The following is a 13,846-nucleotide window of genomic DNA, read 5'->3' as shown; positions in this document are numbered from 1 at the left end:
ATTGTATGAGCGGACATCCATCTGAGTCATTCAGAGCCCAAAGCAGAATGCTGGTCAGAGACCAGACGTCCCTGGCTATTTATGTACACATCCAAAATATGGGTGAGAAAAAGGACAAAAGGTGTAGCAAAGTTGCTGTGAGGACCGGACTTACTATCAAAATTATACTTTTACACAAAAAAACTATAAAATTTGTTAATTTAATAATTATATTATATATGGAATAAACGCAAGTTTATGGAATTCTGTATTTACACACAATAGGGTCCACCAGATTATAAGGCACATTAACCGGGACAAAAGAGTCAGAAATCATGTCAATCAATGCAAAAAAAAGAAAAAGTTTGCAGTCCGATTTTATTAATTGTGTTCACAGCAACTCAAGAATCAGTGTTGGTCATGTTAGAAGCATTAGCCACGCTAGAAGCAATAGCCATGTTAGAAGTGATAGCCACATTGGAAGCATTAGCCATGTTAGAAGTGTTAGCCACATTGGAAGCATTAGCCATGTTAGAAGCATATGCCACGTTAGAAGCATTAGCCACGTTAGAAGCATTAGCCATGTTAGAAGTGTTAGCCACATTGGAAGCATTAGCCATGTTAGAAGCATTAGCCACGTTAGAAGCATTAGCCACACTGGAAGTGTTAGCCACATTAGAAGCATTAGCCACATTGGAAGCATTAGCCATGTTAGAAGGATTACCCATGTTAGAAGCATTAGCCACATTGTTAGCCACGTTAGAAGTGTTACCCACGTTAGAAGCATTAGCCACGTTAGAAGTGTTAGCCACATTGGAAGTGTTAGCCACATTAGAAGTGTTAGCCATGTTAGAAGCATTAGCCACATTGGAAGTGTTACCCACGTTAGAAGCATTAGCCACATTAGAAGCATTAGCCATGTTAGAAGTGTTAGCCACATTAGAAGCATTAGCCATGTTAGAAGCATTAGCTAAGTTAGAAGCATTAGCCACGTTAGAATCATTAGCCACGTTACAAGCATTAGCCACGTTAGAAGCATTAGCCATGTTAGAAGCATTAGGCACATTAGAAGCATTAGGCATGTTAGAAGTGTTAGCCACATTGGAAGCATTAGCCATGTTAGAAGCATTCGCCACATTGGAAGTGTTAGCCACATTAGAAGTGTTAGCCATGTTAGAAGGATTACCCATGTTAGAAGTGTTAGCCACATTGGAAGCATTAGCCATGTTAGAAGGATTACCCATGTTAGAAGCATTAGCCACATTGGAAGTGTTAGACCATGTTAGAAGGATTACCCATGTTAGAAGCATTAGCCACATTGGAAGTGTTAGCCACGTTAGAAGTGTTACCCACGTTAGAAGCATTAGCCACGTTAGAAGTGTTAGCCACGTTAGAAGTTTTAGCCACGTTAGAAGCAATAGCCATGTTAGAAGCAATAGCCATGTTAGAAGCATTAGCCACGTTAGAAGCATTAGCCACGTTAGAAGCATTAGCCACATTGGAAGTGTTAGCCACATTAGAAGCATTAGCCACATTGGAAGTGTTAGCCACATTAGAAGTGTTAGCCATGTTAGAAGGATTACCCATGTTAGAAGTGTTAGCCACATTGGAAGTGTTACCCACGTTAGAAGCATTAGCCACGTTAGAAGTGTTAGCCTTGTTAGAAGCATTACCCATGTTGGAAGCGTTACCCACGTTGGAAGCGTTACCCACGTTGGAAGCGTTAGTCACGTTGGAAGTGTTACCCACGTTAGAAGCATTACCCACGTTAGAAGCATTACCCACGTTGGAAGCGTTAGCCACGTTAGAAGTGTTAGCCACATTGGAAGCATTAGCCAGGTTAAAAGTGTTAGCCACATTGGAAGCATTAGCCAGGTTAAAAGTGTTAGCCACGTTAGAAGTGTTAGCCATGTTAAAAGGATTACCCATGTTAGAAGCATTAGCCACATTGGATGTGTTAGCCATATTGGAAACGTTAGTCACTTTAGAAGCATTAGCCACATTGGAAGCATTAGCCACGTTGGAAGCGTTAGCCACGTTGGAAGCGTTAGCCACGTTAGAAGTGTGTTTGTGTTTTTAACATCAGACTGTCATCAGACAAATTGGGACCAGAAAGAAAAGTTCACTGATCAGAAAGGGAGCAACTACATATTTTTTTTTCTTGATTTTTAAACTAAGTTCCATGTTGAAAAGTTAAATTTTTAAAGCAAATTCCCCCACCCAATTTTTGCCTTTTTCAACATGGAAAGTTGCAACATTCTGTTTTTTTAGTGTTAAAGTTTAAATGTGTAAAATCCTTTAGTTAAAAAAAAAAGTTCATGGGGTTTATCATCCTTGTTCGAGTTGAACATTTCATCTTCATTCATTTTGCTCATTTACAGCAGTTAGTTTAGTGCATTCAGCCTGATGCATTCACATAAGAGACTCCAATGACTTCCTGATTTTTTAATCTGCAGCTCAGACGCTTCTCACGCCTTTCAACTGCAAAAAAAGTAATGCTTGAAAGCTTGAAACTCCATCTGATTTGGTCATATGATGACTTCTCTAGTTTTTCTGCATGATGCAAGCTTTTGAAACACGGGCGTGATTCTGAGTTGTACACCTCCTTCAGAAATGAACTGATCTTGCATCAAGGAAAATGGTAACCCTCAGCTTAACCTTGAATGAGTGTTCTTCCTCTTTTCTTTTTGCTCTTAGCTCTAAGGTGCCAGTCACACACTCAGCTTTGATCAAATTGAATGAAACATAGCTTTTAGTTCAGGTGCTTCAACTCCACTGAGTGAGCTTCTCTCCAAGTTTTGTATGAAAATAATCAAATCCCAGAAGGCGTTCATAAACCGCTCCTCAGTCCTCCTTTCTGAGGCTTGCATCTATCTTCTCATTTGCACTTGAAAGAAAGCGACCTCTGTTCTTTCTCTTGCAAAATGGACAGAGTTGTAATGAGAGTTGTCAGCTTCCTGGGTCCTCCACCTGAGTGCTGTTTTATTAACTTTAGTTTCCATCATTATGCTTTGATGTTTTCTCTTAGCTTATTCCAGATTTAAGAAAAAACATTGTATGTGTTTAATACATTTTCAATCGTTCTGTCCACGGACCAGTTAATTCTGGCGAGTGTTTCCAGTAGCTAAGCCTCGCTCTCACTGAGCGGTGTGTTGTCACGGTGCATGCGTGATGTAGACCGCTAGCATGTCATTGAATCATTAAAGTGCGACGACTAGAAAAGCAATAACAATGAAGGTCATCCATTCGTCTTTTTTCTTGCTTTACTTTTTGTACATTGTGAATAACAGAAACTCAATGTTTGAAAGAAGTAAAGAGGTAAACGGAACTGCTAGCTTAGCGCTATATTGGTGCTCTCTAATGTCATCGTCACTTTCTGTCAATCAACTGGTGGCAACAGCGATTCTTATCCAACGTCCCGTTCTTTGTTTCTGTGGTCCTACAACTGATGGGGCCCTTTAGAAGTACGGGTCAGTACTGTTTAATGGATCCATTTTACAATGGAAATGCTCAAAATATAAGACTGGACCGCTAAGTGGAAATAGGACTATAGAGCACCACCTAACGGAAAAGTATGACGTAAAATTGACGCAAAATCAAAATCGTAAATAAACAAAAATCAAATGAAACCGTTCTAATTTTACCTGATTATTTTACTATGATAAAACAGCCTATATCATGATCATCAAAAGTAGTTTTTATTGATTGTACATTCATAGATTTGTACTGTAATAAGTAAATTCACCATTTGTCTCTTGTATGAATTCAATTTAAATTCAACTTTATTTAAAGAGCACTTTTCTTGCTACAGAACACCTCCAAGGGCTTTACATACTTATGCATTATTATAATTTAATAAATAAATGAATTATAATTAAAATATTTAATTATTGTATTATTAGTCTAATTAAATATTAATTAAAAATAGTAATTGTAATTAAAACAACAACACATCCACATCCACCAAATATGAAACAAAATGAAAACATGTGGAAAATACTTTAAAGCTTAGCTAAGTTTTTTTTTCTTTAAAATCTCCAAACTACAGTTAGAAAAACAAACAAATATTAACTATCACACCTGATCACATAATCTTTTTCCTTTTTTTAAATCAAGTTATTCAACAGAAAAACTAATTTAAACCCTAAAATATTTTTTACTGACTAAATGTTTGATGTGTAGCAGGACAACTGCTAGCGTAGTTTCAAAACTAGCAAAAAAAAAAACAACCAAAAAATGCACAAAAAAAAAAGGATGACCTTAGTAAAAATTTGAAACTTTGTTTGCAACAATCTTTTTCTGTGCTCCCAAATTGGCATATTGAGAATATGTACTTTTTGTTTGGTTTAATCTTTCCTTAATATAGACTTTTTAGTTTACCTCTAAGGCTAATGCTTTTATCACATTCGAGAATACATTTTTTAAGTATATATAACATATGGTCAACTTTTGTAAAAAACAAAAAATGTAGTAGGTGTTTTTATGGAATGATTCAGAGGGGGGGGGGGGTTAAACCAATGTTTTTTGCTTTTTATTGCCCCCTTCTGGAGGGGAGGATAACTACACTAAATCTGGCCTTAACTTATGAGAAACATTTCTGCACATAAACTTGTTACTTTTTTACCCAACCTATCCATAGCTGAAGTTTAGGAAAATATATTCTAGTAAACATCATTTGTCGTTAAGATTTGCCTTTTTTTTCCTCATCATGATTTAGCACCATCGCTTGTACAACAATTTGTTGAAATGCCCTCGTTTTTTCTGCCAAAACTCTAGTTCTTATACAGCTTATTCTATCTCAGCTGACTTGTAGATCAGTCACTGCTGGCAGATATGAGATGCATCTTTCTGAGCGTGCCAACACGGGCGAGTTGCCAAGGACAACTGAACCCAAACTATGGGTAGATGAGATATTCGGAAAGTTTTAGCCAACACCGATAAGTTTAATCAGCACGTCTTGTACAAGTTGTACATGTAGCACGGACATACAGGGCTGCAGGCTGCTCAGCTGTGAAAACAGATTTCTTATTTATGATTCAGTCCAATTTTTTTTTTTTTACTACTTGGAAGTAAATAATTGAGAACAAACTTTTTGTCGTTTGCTGATCCAATAAATCTAAGCAAAAATACTTGAAATACTTTAATGTTTTTTCAAAACATGTTTAATTAATTGCCACCTATCTGTCACCACACAACCTTAAAATTTGGACTTTTCTTAAAACCTTGGCTGCTGGCGCATAGCATGTAAGAATGCGACTGCTGCCACCTGATTACAAATGCCACCGCGCACGGATTATGCTAAAAAACTGGCATTTAGGTTACCATGCAGTGGCATTTTGGCATATGTGATCGTAGTCTAAATGAGACATTTTATCTGCATTCACAGTAACTCCAGAACTTGTTTGTATCATGATACATGTTAGAAGTATTAGCTATGTTATCATATTTACAATACCTGTAACTCACAACTTTATTTGCAACTTGTAAAAAACAGACTGCTACAGTGTTACTTTTACAACGCTAATAGTCTCAACTTTGTTTGTAACACGTACAAAAAATAAACACAGTCCGACACAGATAAGTTAGCCACGTTAGCGTATTTATAAAAAATTTGACTAAACATTTTTACAGAGCTCTATCACATCAGTAGAACAACTATAATGAATTCATAAGGTGCTCCAGTTTATCAGACACTGTCGTTTTTTTTTTTTTAAATTAAGGTTTTTAAGTGTGCCGTAAAGTGCGGAAAATAGGTTAAAAATGGCATTTGTCCTGACATAAGTTTTTTAATGTGTGGTTTTTAATTAAAATTAAATCAGTTAAGTAGAATAGAATAATATTGTTAGGTAAAATGTAGTACTAGTAGTTTACGCTCTACTGTCTTTTCCAGCTATCACCTACACGCCGAGCTATAAGAAGACCCCTCCTCCAGTTCCACCTAGAACAACGTCTAAGCCGCTCATCTCCATCACAGCCCAAAGCAGCACCGAGTCCACCCAGGATGCCTACCACGACGGGAGACACCCCCGTGGAGGGGTCTGGACCGCCGATGGCCTCAGCCTGGGACTTAGCCCGGGCCGAGCCCTCTATAACTCCAACGACAGTCTGGACAGCGCCAAGGCTGTGACTATAGCACTGGAGGCAGCTGGAGTGATGGCCGGGAAGAGACACCCATCCACTGACTCTCACAGCTCGGTGCTCACATGCGACAAGGCCATTCTGGTGTCCAAGGCCGAGGAGTACTTGAAAACACCCCGATCCTCCATCGGAATACAGGTTTGTTACCAAATGTCCCAACTCAAACCTCTGCATTGCACTTTTTTTTATCTGAAAACATTGTTGAAAGTGCTCTCCTCTCAAGGGCTAAAAATAGCAAGAGTGAGTCATCTCACTGCAACCGATTAATTAGGATTCTGCTCAGGCTGGTGCAGGTTTTGGTGAATGGTTGCTCACGCTATGGTTCATTCAGCTCTTTTTGTTTCAAAATTCACTGATGAGACATCTCTCCTTCAACTCCCTTCCTCACTATCAGATGTTAGTCTGATGCATGCCTTAAACAGCAAACTACAGAGAAAATATCGGAAACAAGTCATTAGTTTTTCATTACATGTCATTTTGTACAGATCAATGTAGTGGAATGCAAGTATTTCAAATATTTTACTTAAATAGAAAAAATGACATCTATTGAAGTTTAAAGGAGATTATTTTAGTATTTCGGCGCCAAACGTTTTGCTTTCAGAAAAAAAATAATTTGTTAAATTAATAATTTATAGATCAAAATAGAAATATAGTAGAAAAAAGAGAAAGAAAAGTCACTTATTTATGATGTATGATCTACTTAGTTGAAAACTGAAAGTGGCTCCCCTATTGTCATCTTTATTTGGTCTGAACAGGCATTTGTGCAGCTCTACATCTACCCAGATGTATACAGAAAAGAGCTTAACTTAGCTCTACCAAATAAAACCAAATGTGAAGACTTTAATATTAGTATGAGGTTATATGTGAATGATATGTGAATAAATCATCATTTTGAATCCAAATGATTTATGTAGCAAAAGTCTGCAGCTGCTGTTTGGTGACTAATTTTACTCATTGCAAGATAATCTATGGGAAAGGGTAACCTAAATTACTGTTAATTGAAAATAGTTTTATACATATATATATATATATATGGTACATGCTCATAATGCTGTTTTTGGATGGTATAAAGTTCTAACTGTCTGAATGTGAAAATGCATTGATTTATTGTGATTTATAATGTTATTCAAAACATTTTAGAAGCCAGAATGACAATACTGAACAACGCAAACATTTTACAAAAAATGTTAACAGCAGTTTTTTTTCTTTAAAACAGGACAAGAAAGAAATTTGAACATTAAAGTTTTTATTTTTTATTTCTGAATTAAAAGTGACAGAAAATTGAAAAGTGAGAAGGTTGTGTTTTAAAACCAAAAGAAAGAACTTACAAAAAGAAAAGGAAAACTTTTGAAAACTTTCCATTATGTTTATGCCCAAAGCTTTTTCTTTTTAAATTTATTATAATTTTTGCATGTTTATTTTTATAATTTATTCTATTTTTTCTTAAACCTTTAAATAACTAAATAAATACTAACATTGTCTTTCTGTGAAGTAATTAAAATCTTGAAATAAAGAAAAAGAAAAGGAAATTGGGATCAGTTTCAAGGGTACCCGCTTGCTTTTTCCCCCCAATGACATTAAAATGTCCATCGGTTTGAAAATTGATTTCACACCCAAATTACATTAAAGACATTGACTGCTGGATGTTGCCTCCAGGGTGTCATTTTGTTAATGAATGTTTCCTTCAAAGTCCATTGATCCTGCTGCACACGCTGACGTGGATCATAGCAGAAAGTTTCACTCAAACAGAAAATATCTTCAATTATTAACTTCATGACCAATAGTTGGAAATAATTGTTTGTTCTATGACAGCTCTTATAAACAAACTGAACAAATGAGATATGCCAGTTTAGTCTTTAATAAATTTTAAATTCAAAATCATCCACAAATCCAGCTTTATTTTGTAATCCAGACATAGCCATTTACACTTTTGACATTTTAAGACAAAATAAACCGAACATTAAATATTTAGTGCTAAATCTTAAAAAACATATATTTTATCAGTTTTATTTTGAAATCTCAAGTTCTAAAAGGACAAGCAGAAAGAGAAGCCTTCTACAGAGAAAAGAATGATTTAGTAAAATCAAAAAACAACAAAGAATGAGCTCCAACGAGGGAAGCGTTTGAAGCTCCAGCTGCATTTCCAGCTGATTAACTCACTGCCTGCCTACTGGGTTATACAATATGGAGATAAACAAGAGGGAATCACTGATGCACACATGGAATTATGCTGATATGTTACTCATAGCATCTTATGAGTGATTTTATAGGTAAGACGTCTGCAAACAAAGCTAAAGTATAAAAAAAGTACTTTGATGATCAAGAAAAATCTGCATTTGGGTCAAAACTTTCCACAAGATTGTCTTCCTGTTCATAAGTCCGTCCTCTGCACTTCATTCTGTATGAGTGATACCTATAAAATAAAAGCACAGGCTGAGCAGAGCAACAATAATTTGTGTATTCAGATCACTGGCTGTGCCATGAATCCATTTCCAGCTGATGATATCACTGATGCATGTCAAATTCCAGCTTCCTGATAGAAATGCGATTTAGAGTGAAATCAGCTAAATGTTAAAGAAGCGTTTGAGTTTGGGGATAGACAGGCTGGATTCATAATGGAGCTTTAAGTTTAGTGACTCACTTGTTACCATGCAGAGAGGCATATTGTTTTTTTCTTTAACATTCCCTCATTTACTTTATAATTTAAAATGTATTATTAACTGTTATTTCCAAAAGACAGTGACATATGGGAGTTCGAGTTTCATTATTGCAACTTCATTTCATCTTTATATCTCACTTTAATTACATTATTTTGAATTTTTTATCTACCATGCTACCTTTCCTACCTTAGACACATATAATATCTACCAATTGTGGCCCGTCTCTTATTGGCGCTTGTTTCCAATATCTGTGGAGTGTGAAGAGTGTCCGTTACTGTTAGACGGCGGTCTCCAATAGTGGCCGGACTCCTTAAAGATCCTCCCATCCTCTCTACGGTCGTGCAGACGCCGGGTGTCTAAGGTATTTGTGTTGTGATCCAGAGTAGCGATGGCCAACAAACATTTGATTTCATTTGATTTAGTCATTAAAATTAGTGAAGTAGCATAAAGAACATTCTGGTGAGGAATCTGCACAACATTTGGAAGCCCTCACTACTACAGAATACAGTCTCAAGTCCTTTGCTATAAAAACTCTGATTGATGTGTTATTCGCTTATCCTTTTCCGACGATGGTGGAAATTTCTTTAGGACATCAAATATGTTTTTTGACCTTTTGACATGCTCGCAATAGAACATGTTAAAGCCGCACTCAGGCCAGTAGCAACCCAACAGCTTCTACTCTCCTTCTCTTCTGGATGGAACCACATTTGTTGTGTTTCCTACATATATAATTTTGGTTCAACAGAACTTATTCACCGCATGACTTTTATCCAAAGCCCATTGACACTGAATTTGAACCGGTCAGGTGACGCGATCTGCAAGGTCGGCCATGTTTGTGGGCTCTCCAAAAAATGTCAGAGGGAAAAATGTCCCGCGTTTAGTTCTGCGTAGTACTTCAAAATATATTCATTTTTGTAGTATTTCCATTTAATAATCAAATTTTTTCCCCCACCTACCCACTGCACGTTCGTAGAAAAAAAGGTGTGTGGACATTTTTGCTCGACAGGCTCACAAAGTGGTACCCCACCTGATATTTTGTGTGACCACTGTACAAGTTTGTCCATTTTTTTGGCGGTATCCACCCGGGAGGGCAATTGCGATTAGGGCCCAAAATGCAAACTGTAGCTGATGACAGCTTTCACAGTGTACTCACTATTTGACAGATGTTTTTCTTACTATCTTTAGTTGTTTCAACCCCGTTCATTCCACTTCCCTCTGTCTGAATCTCTCACTTCTTTTGTTCTGGAAGAGTCCCGGTCATTATTCTGACATTTTTCTTCTAAATCAACTGTCGCACAGAACTGCTTTTAGCAGACTGAATATTCCCCACTTACTGATTTCAATCATCCTTTCAGAAATATAACAAAAAAAAATATCAAAATCCGTTAACAAAAAGACAAAATAAACAAAAAAAATGTTTATTTAATGCACTTTCAGAATCTGATGCTTCTCATTAATAGCAATACTGTGGCATATTGGAGTCTCCTTTTTTGACATTGATTTTCACCTGGAAGCTGCAGCCTCATCATAATAAAATAATTAGCCTTCCTTAGCCACTACAAGTGCTGTAATGAACCTTAATTAGCCTGATCTTGTATTGATTTGTTTGTCAGCACATCCAACCTTGTGTGCTTGTCTGTGAGGACCTTTTGTCTCTGTTCTGATGCAGCATTGACAAACACTTGTGATTTCTGATTTATTGGCAGAAAACGATCTAATTGGCTCCGTAATGCGTTTTATAAAGAGAGATTTTTAAACTCCAAACTGAGTCATCAGCGGGGAAAAAGTCACCAGGTGGTGTTTGTGTGCGTTGGCTGAGAGGCACACTGGCTCTGTTTATCGTTTTGCTGATGCTCACAGTTTCCACACCTGTGTTGACACCCTGACTGTGATCACTGATGCAGCCTGTGAGCGCGTGTGTGTGTTTGTGTGTGCAGCCGCACATCAGCTTTACTCATCCCATTGAAGCCCGTTGAATGGGACTTCCAAAGCTCACGCATGTGGTGTTGTTCATTTGTTTATTTCATGGTAGGATTAATGTAAACATGCTGCTGCTACAACAAGAACTGTGGAAAAAGTTGAGGTTTTTGTAACATTCAGCATGCTGTCACACAGTTTGGATAAACTTTGCAAGCAAAAAACAGAATTTACTACCATATCATGACATGATGTCTTGATGGTTTATTCTTTCTTATTATTAACTATTCTGATTTCATTCACAAGATTATGATGCCACTCAACTTACTGTTTGTTACAGTTTTAAAATATCAATTTCTGTTCAAATTTCATATCCAAAAAAATCAAACAAACGTGAAACTTCATTGACAAAATTATAAATCCCACCAAAAAAATTTTTTTTTTTAAATAACATTTATGCAGTGAGACATACACAGTCATGAAATATAATATTGTAATACAGTATTACATTTTTATTTAATAAATAATTTAAACATGTGTGTTAAATTTGTCATTTCAAAGGATTGTTGGCATGCCAGGGAATGAGTAGTTTGTTGAGGAGAAGCTCAAGGATGAAAACTTGATTGAATAAATAAACTTTAACAAATACCTGAAACATAACTAATGACAGATGCGACTGCAGGAAACCAAAAAATCATCCTGAGAATCCCTAGACAGATCGCCAGGCTGTTGCAGGTCTATACAACCCCACACACTCATGATCAACCCTAAGAGGAATAATCAAAAAACCTGTAAAACATGTTTTTGGCTTGTGGAAGGAAGCTAGAGTGTCCAGAGATAAACAACGTCTACTCTGTGAGAACTTTACACAGAAGGGTCCCAGGGCTGTAAATGGTCGACCTTCTTTGGGGCCCAAAGCGATTTACAGTCACAGTCCCTTTCACCCACGCACGCACACACACATCCACACACTGATGATTCACGTGACTACGTTCTTGAAGACGATAAACGCCCATTCTTGAACGTAAATTTACCCCATGGTGTTCACACTGGACTGTCCCTACCTTACACTAGCGCATGTACTCACAGTTGGAAGTGGTTTGGTGCGAAATGTCAAATAATGTCGTAGATTTTGTTTCAGGCTTCTTCTTTCACAGCTGTATTCTGATATATGAAAGAACTTAATGTCACTAGCTAACAGTATTTTGTACAAAAACTGTCACAAAAACTTGCTGTAAAATGTATTAGTGAAATAATAATGAGATTATTAATTCCATACAGTGTTACATGGATTCTCAAACAGAGAAACTCCAACAATTGTTGTGCTTCTCCTGGATGGTGCTTCAGTTTGGCCACTAGGTGGTGATCACACTATAGCATTACACCTCATTCCAGAAGAAGAAGAAGAAAGTATAAGAAAAAAAAATGGTGCTTTAGACCACAAATGATTACTTTAAAAAATATTTCCTTAAAAAAGTTTGGAAAATTCCTACCTGTGAGTCTCTAAAGATGTTTATTTAGTCAGAAATGTATGTTTAGGTTAACAGAGCATTAGTCATAGCTGTCCTATGTGAAATCCTATTATACTTTAGCATCAAGCCATCAAACACTAGCATTATGTGTTAGATCAATCTCTGATTTTATAGATCGATTATTGATCTATTAAGCTTAGATCAATTGTGACCGATTAATTGATTTTATCAACCCAGAACCAGTTTTCACGCAGCTTCACATTGGCTCCAACCTATAACCACCAGGAACAATCTGGGGGTTGCTCAAGGTTGACACATTACACATGCAGTCAAAGCACAAACAACATAGTAAAAGTAAAAAGCACCAACCTGTATACAGATAATGCATGGATACTGAAGTGAACTTTGTCTGCTGACACACAAATACAGCATGTGTGATATCATGTATGATTGTCTGGAAGTATTACACTATTAGTTGAAGAAATGTGAATCTAAAAGACTTTAGGAAAAAGTCTCCTAACCAGCCTCAGGATTCTGGCCTGAATGTGCTTAATGGGGCAAAACATTTAATCAGAATTGATTTAGAGGCTAAATAATGCACAAATGAATAGGTATTGATGGAGGGCATGTTGTAAAGTAGGTGACTGAAGGACACAAAGGGTGCGTTGTTATCATGCAGTTTAGCAGGTCTCTTCAGGAAAGCCAGACTTTGTCTGCAGACTGTTACTGGTAGGGTTAGAATGAGAGCAAGTACAGCGAGCATCAAAGGAAAATAGACTAATGTGGCATAAAAATGACAAACCCTAACCAACACAAAAAGGGCTGATAGTGTGCTGTGGCGGGAAATGAACGTGAACTTCTGTCAAAGGGGGAGGTGAGTGAGAGAAATGAAACAAAGGGGAGATGAGAAAACGGAGGGACAACACCTGGATGTGATTGAAAAGCATGGCCAAAGGAAGAACTCAGACAAGTTTTTCATTTTCGCCTCTTAAATCATGCGGCTCCAGAGAAAAGTGCGGACAGCCATAAAAAGAGACTCTAAGAACTGGATGTGCTCCGGGATCAGGTTTATCACCGCGCAGGAGCTTCCTGGATCATCATCAATCTTTCTCCCATCCAGTCCTATTATATTCATGTATAATACTCCTTTTGTCATGCGTGTGGTCCCTCGGCTGTCAGTATCTGCAAACATCAATCTATACTAGTCAAATTAAAGTGCTAAATGTGGATGTTTACTGAGGCCAGTGGATGCTTTTTATTATTTCTTGGAAGCAGCCCAAGAAGCTGCAAATGGGATAAAAATATAAAAGATAAAAAGATCTTGTCAGTTATTATCGAAAAAATAAGACAAAAATTATAAACCAGGATCTAAATGCTGTTTTTCTGTGGCTTTAAACACATGAAAGCTGGGATAAAAACAACTATCTTTAGCTCATGACTACTATGTTCAACAGGTACTTGCGAGTATTTCTCCTCATGAATATGATTTAGATGACATCAACACTGATAAGTAGCAACTACAATGTAAGCCTTAGTCACATGAACCCTTATGGGGAGTTTACTTGTAGGAGTCCATGAATATGATTGATGAAAAAGCCATTAACTACTTGTGCTATTGTTTTTTTTTATTATTATTATTTAACCAAAGTTCCTGTGCACATCACCTTTTTTAACCCTTTA

General features: G+C 36.9%; 1 protein-coding gene across 3 annotated transcripts in view; it reads left to right on the top strand.

Annotated features, from left to right (window-relative positions):
* Nucleotides 1-13,846, top strand: part of dlgap2a (discs, large (Drosophila) homolog-associated protein 2a) — a 189,452-nt gene that overhangs the window by 164,598 nt on the left and 11,008 nt on the right. For all 3 annotated transcript variants that reach the window (XM_036210030.1, XM_036210029.1, XM_024266139.2), the window contains one exon: nucleotides 5,870-6,255. In XM_036210030.1, coding sequence (XP_036065923.1) covers nucleotides 5,870-6,255 — 386 coding nt within the window. The remainder of the gene's footprint in view (nucleotides 1-5,869; nucleotides 6,256-13,846) is intronic.

Source organism: Oryzias melastigma, linkage group LG22 (genome assembly GCF_002922805.2).
Source record: "Oryzias melastigma strain HK-1 linkage group LG22, ASM292280v2, whole genome shotgun sequence".
In the NCBI taxonomy this organism is placed as follows: domain Eukaryota; kingdom Metazoa; phylum Chordata; class Actinopteri; order Beloniformes; family Adrianichthyidae; genus Oryzias; species Oryzias melastigma.
Note: the sequence above shows the minus strand (reverse complement) of the source record. Positions and strands in the feature narration are given on the sequence as shown.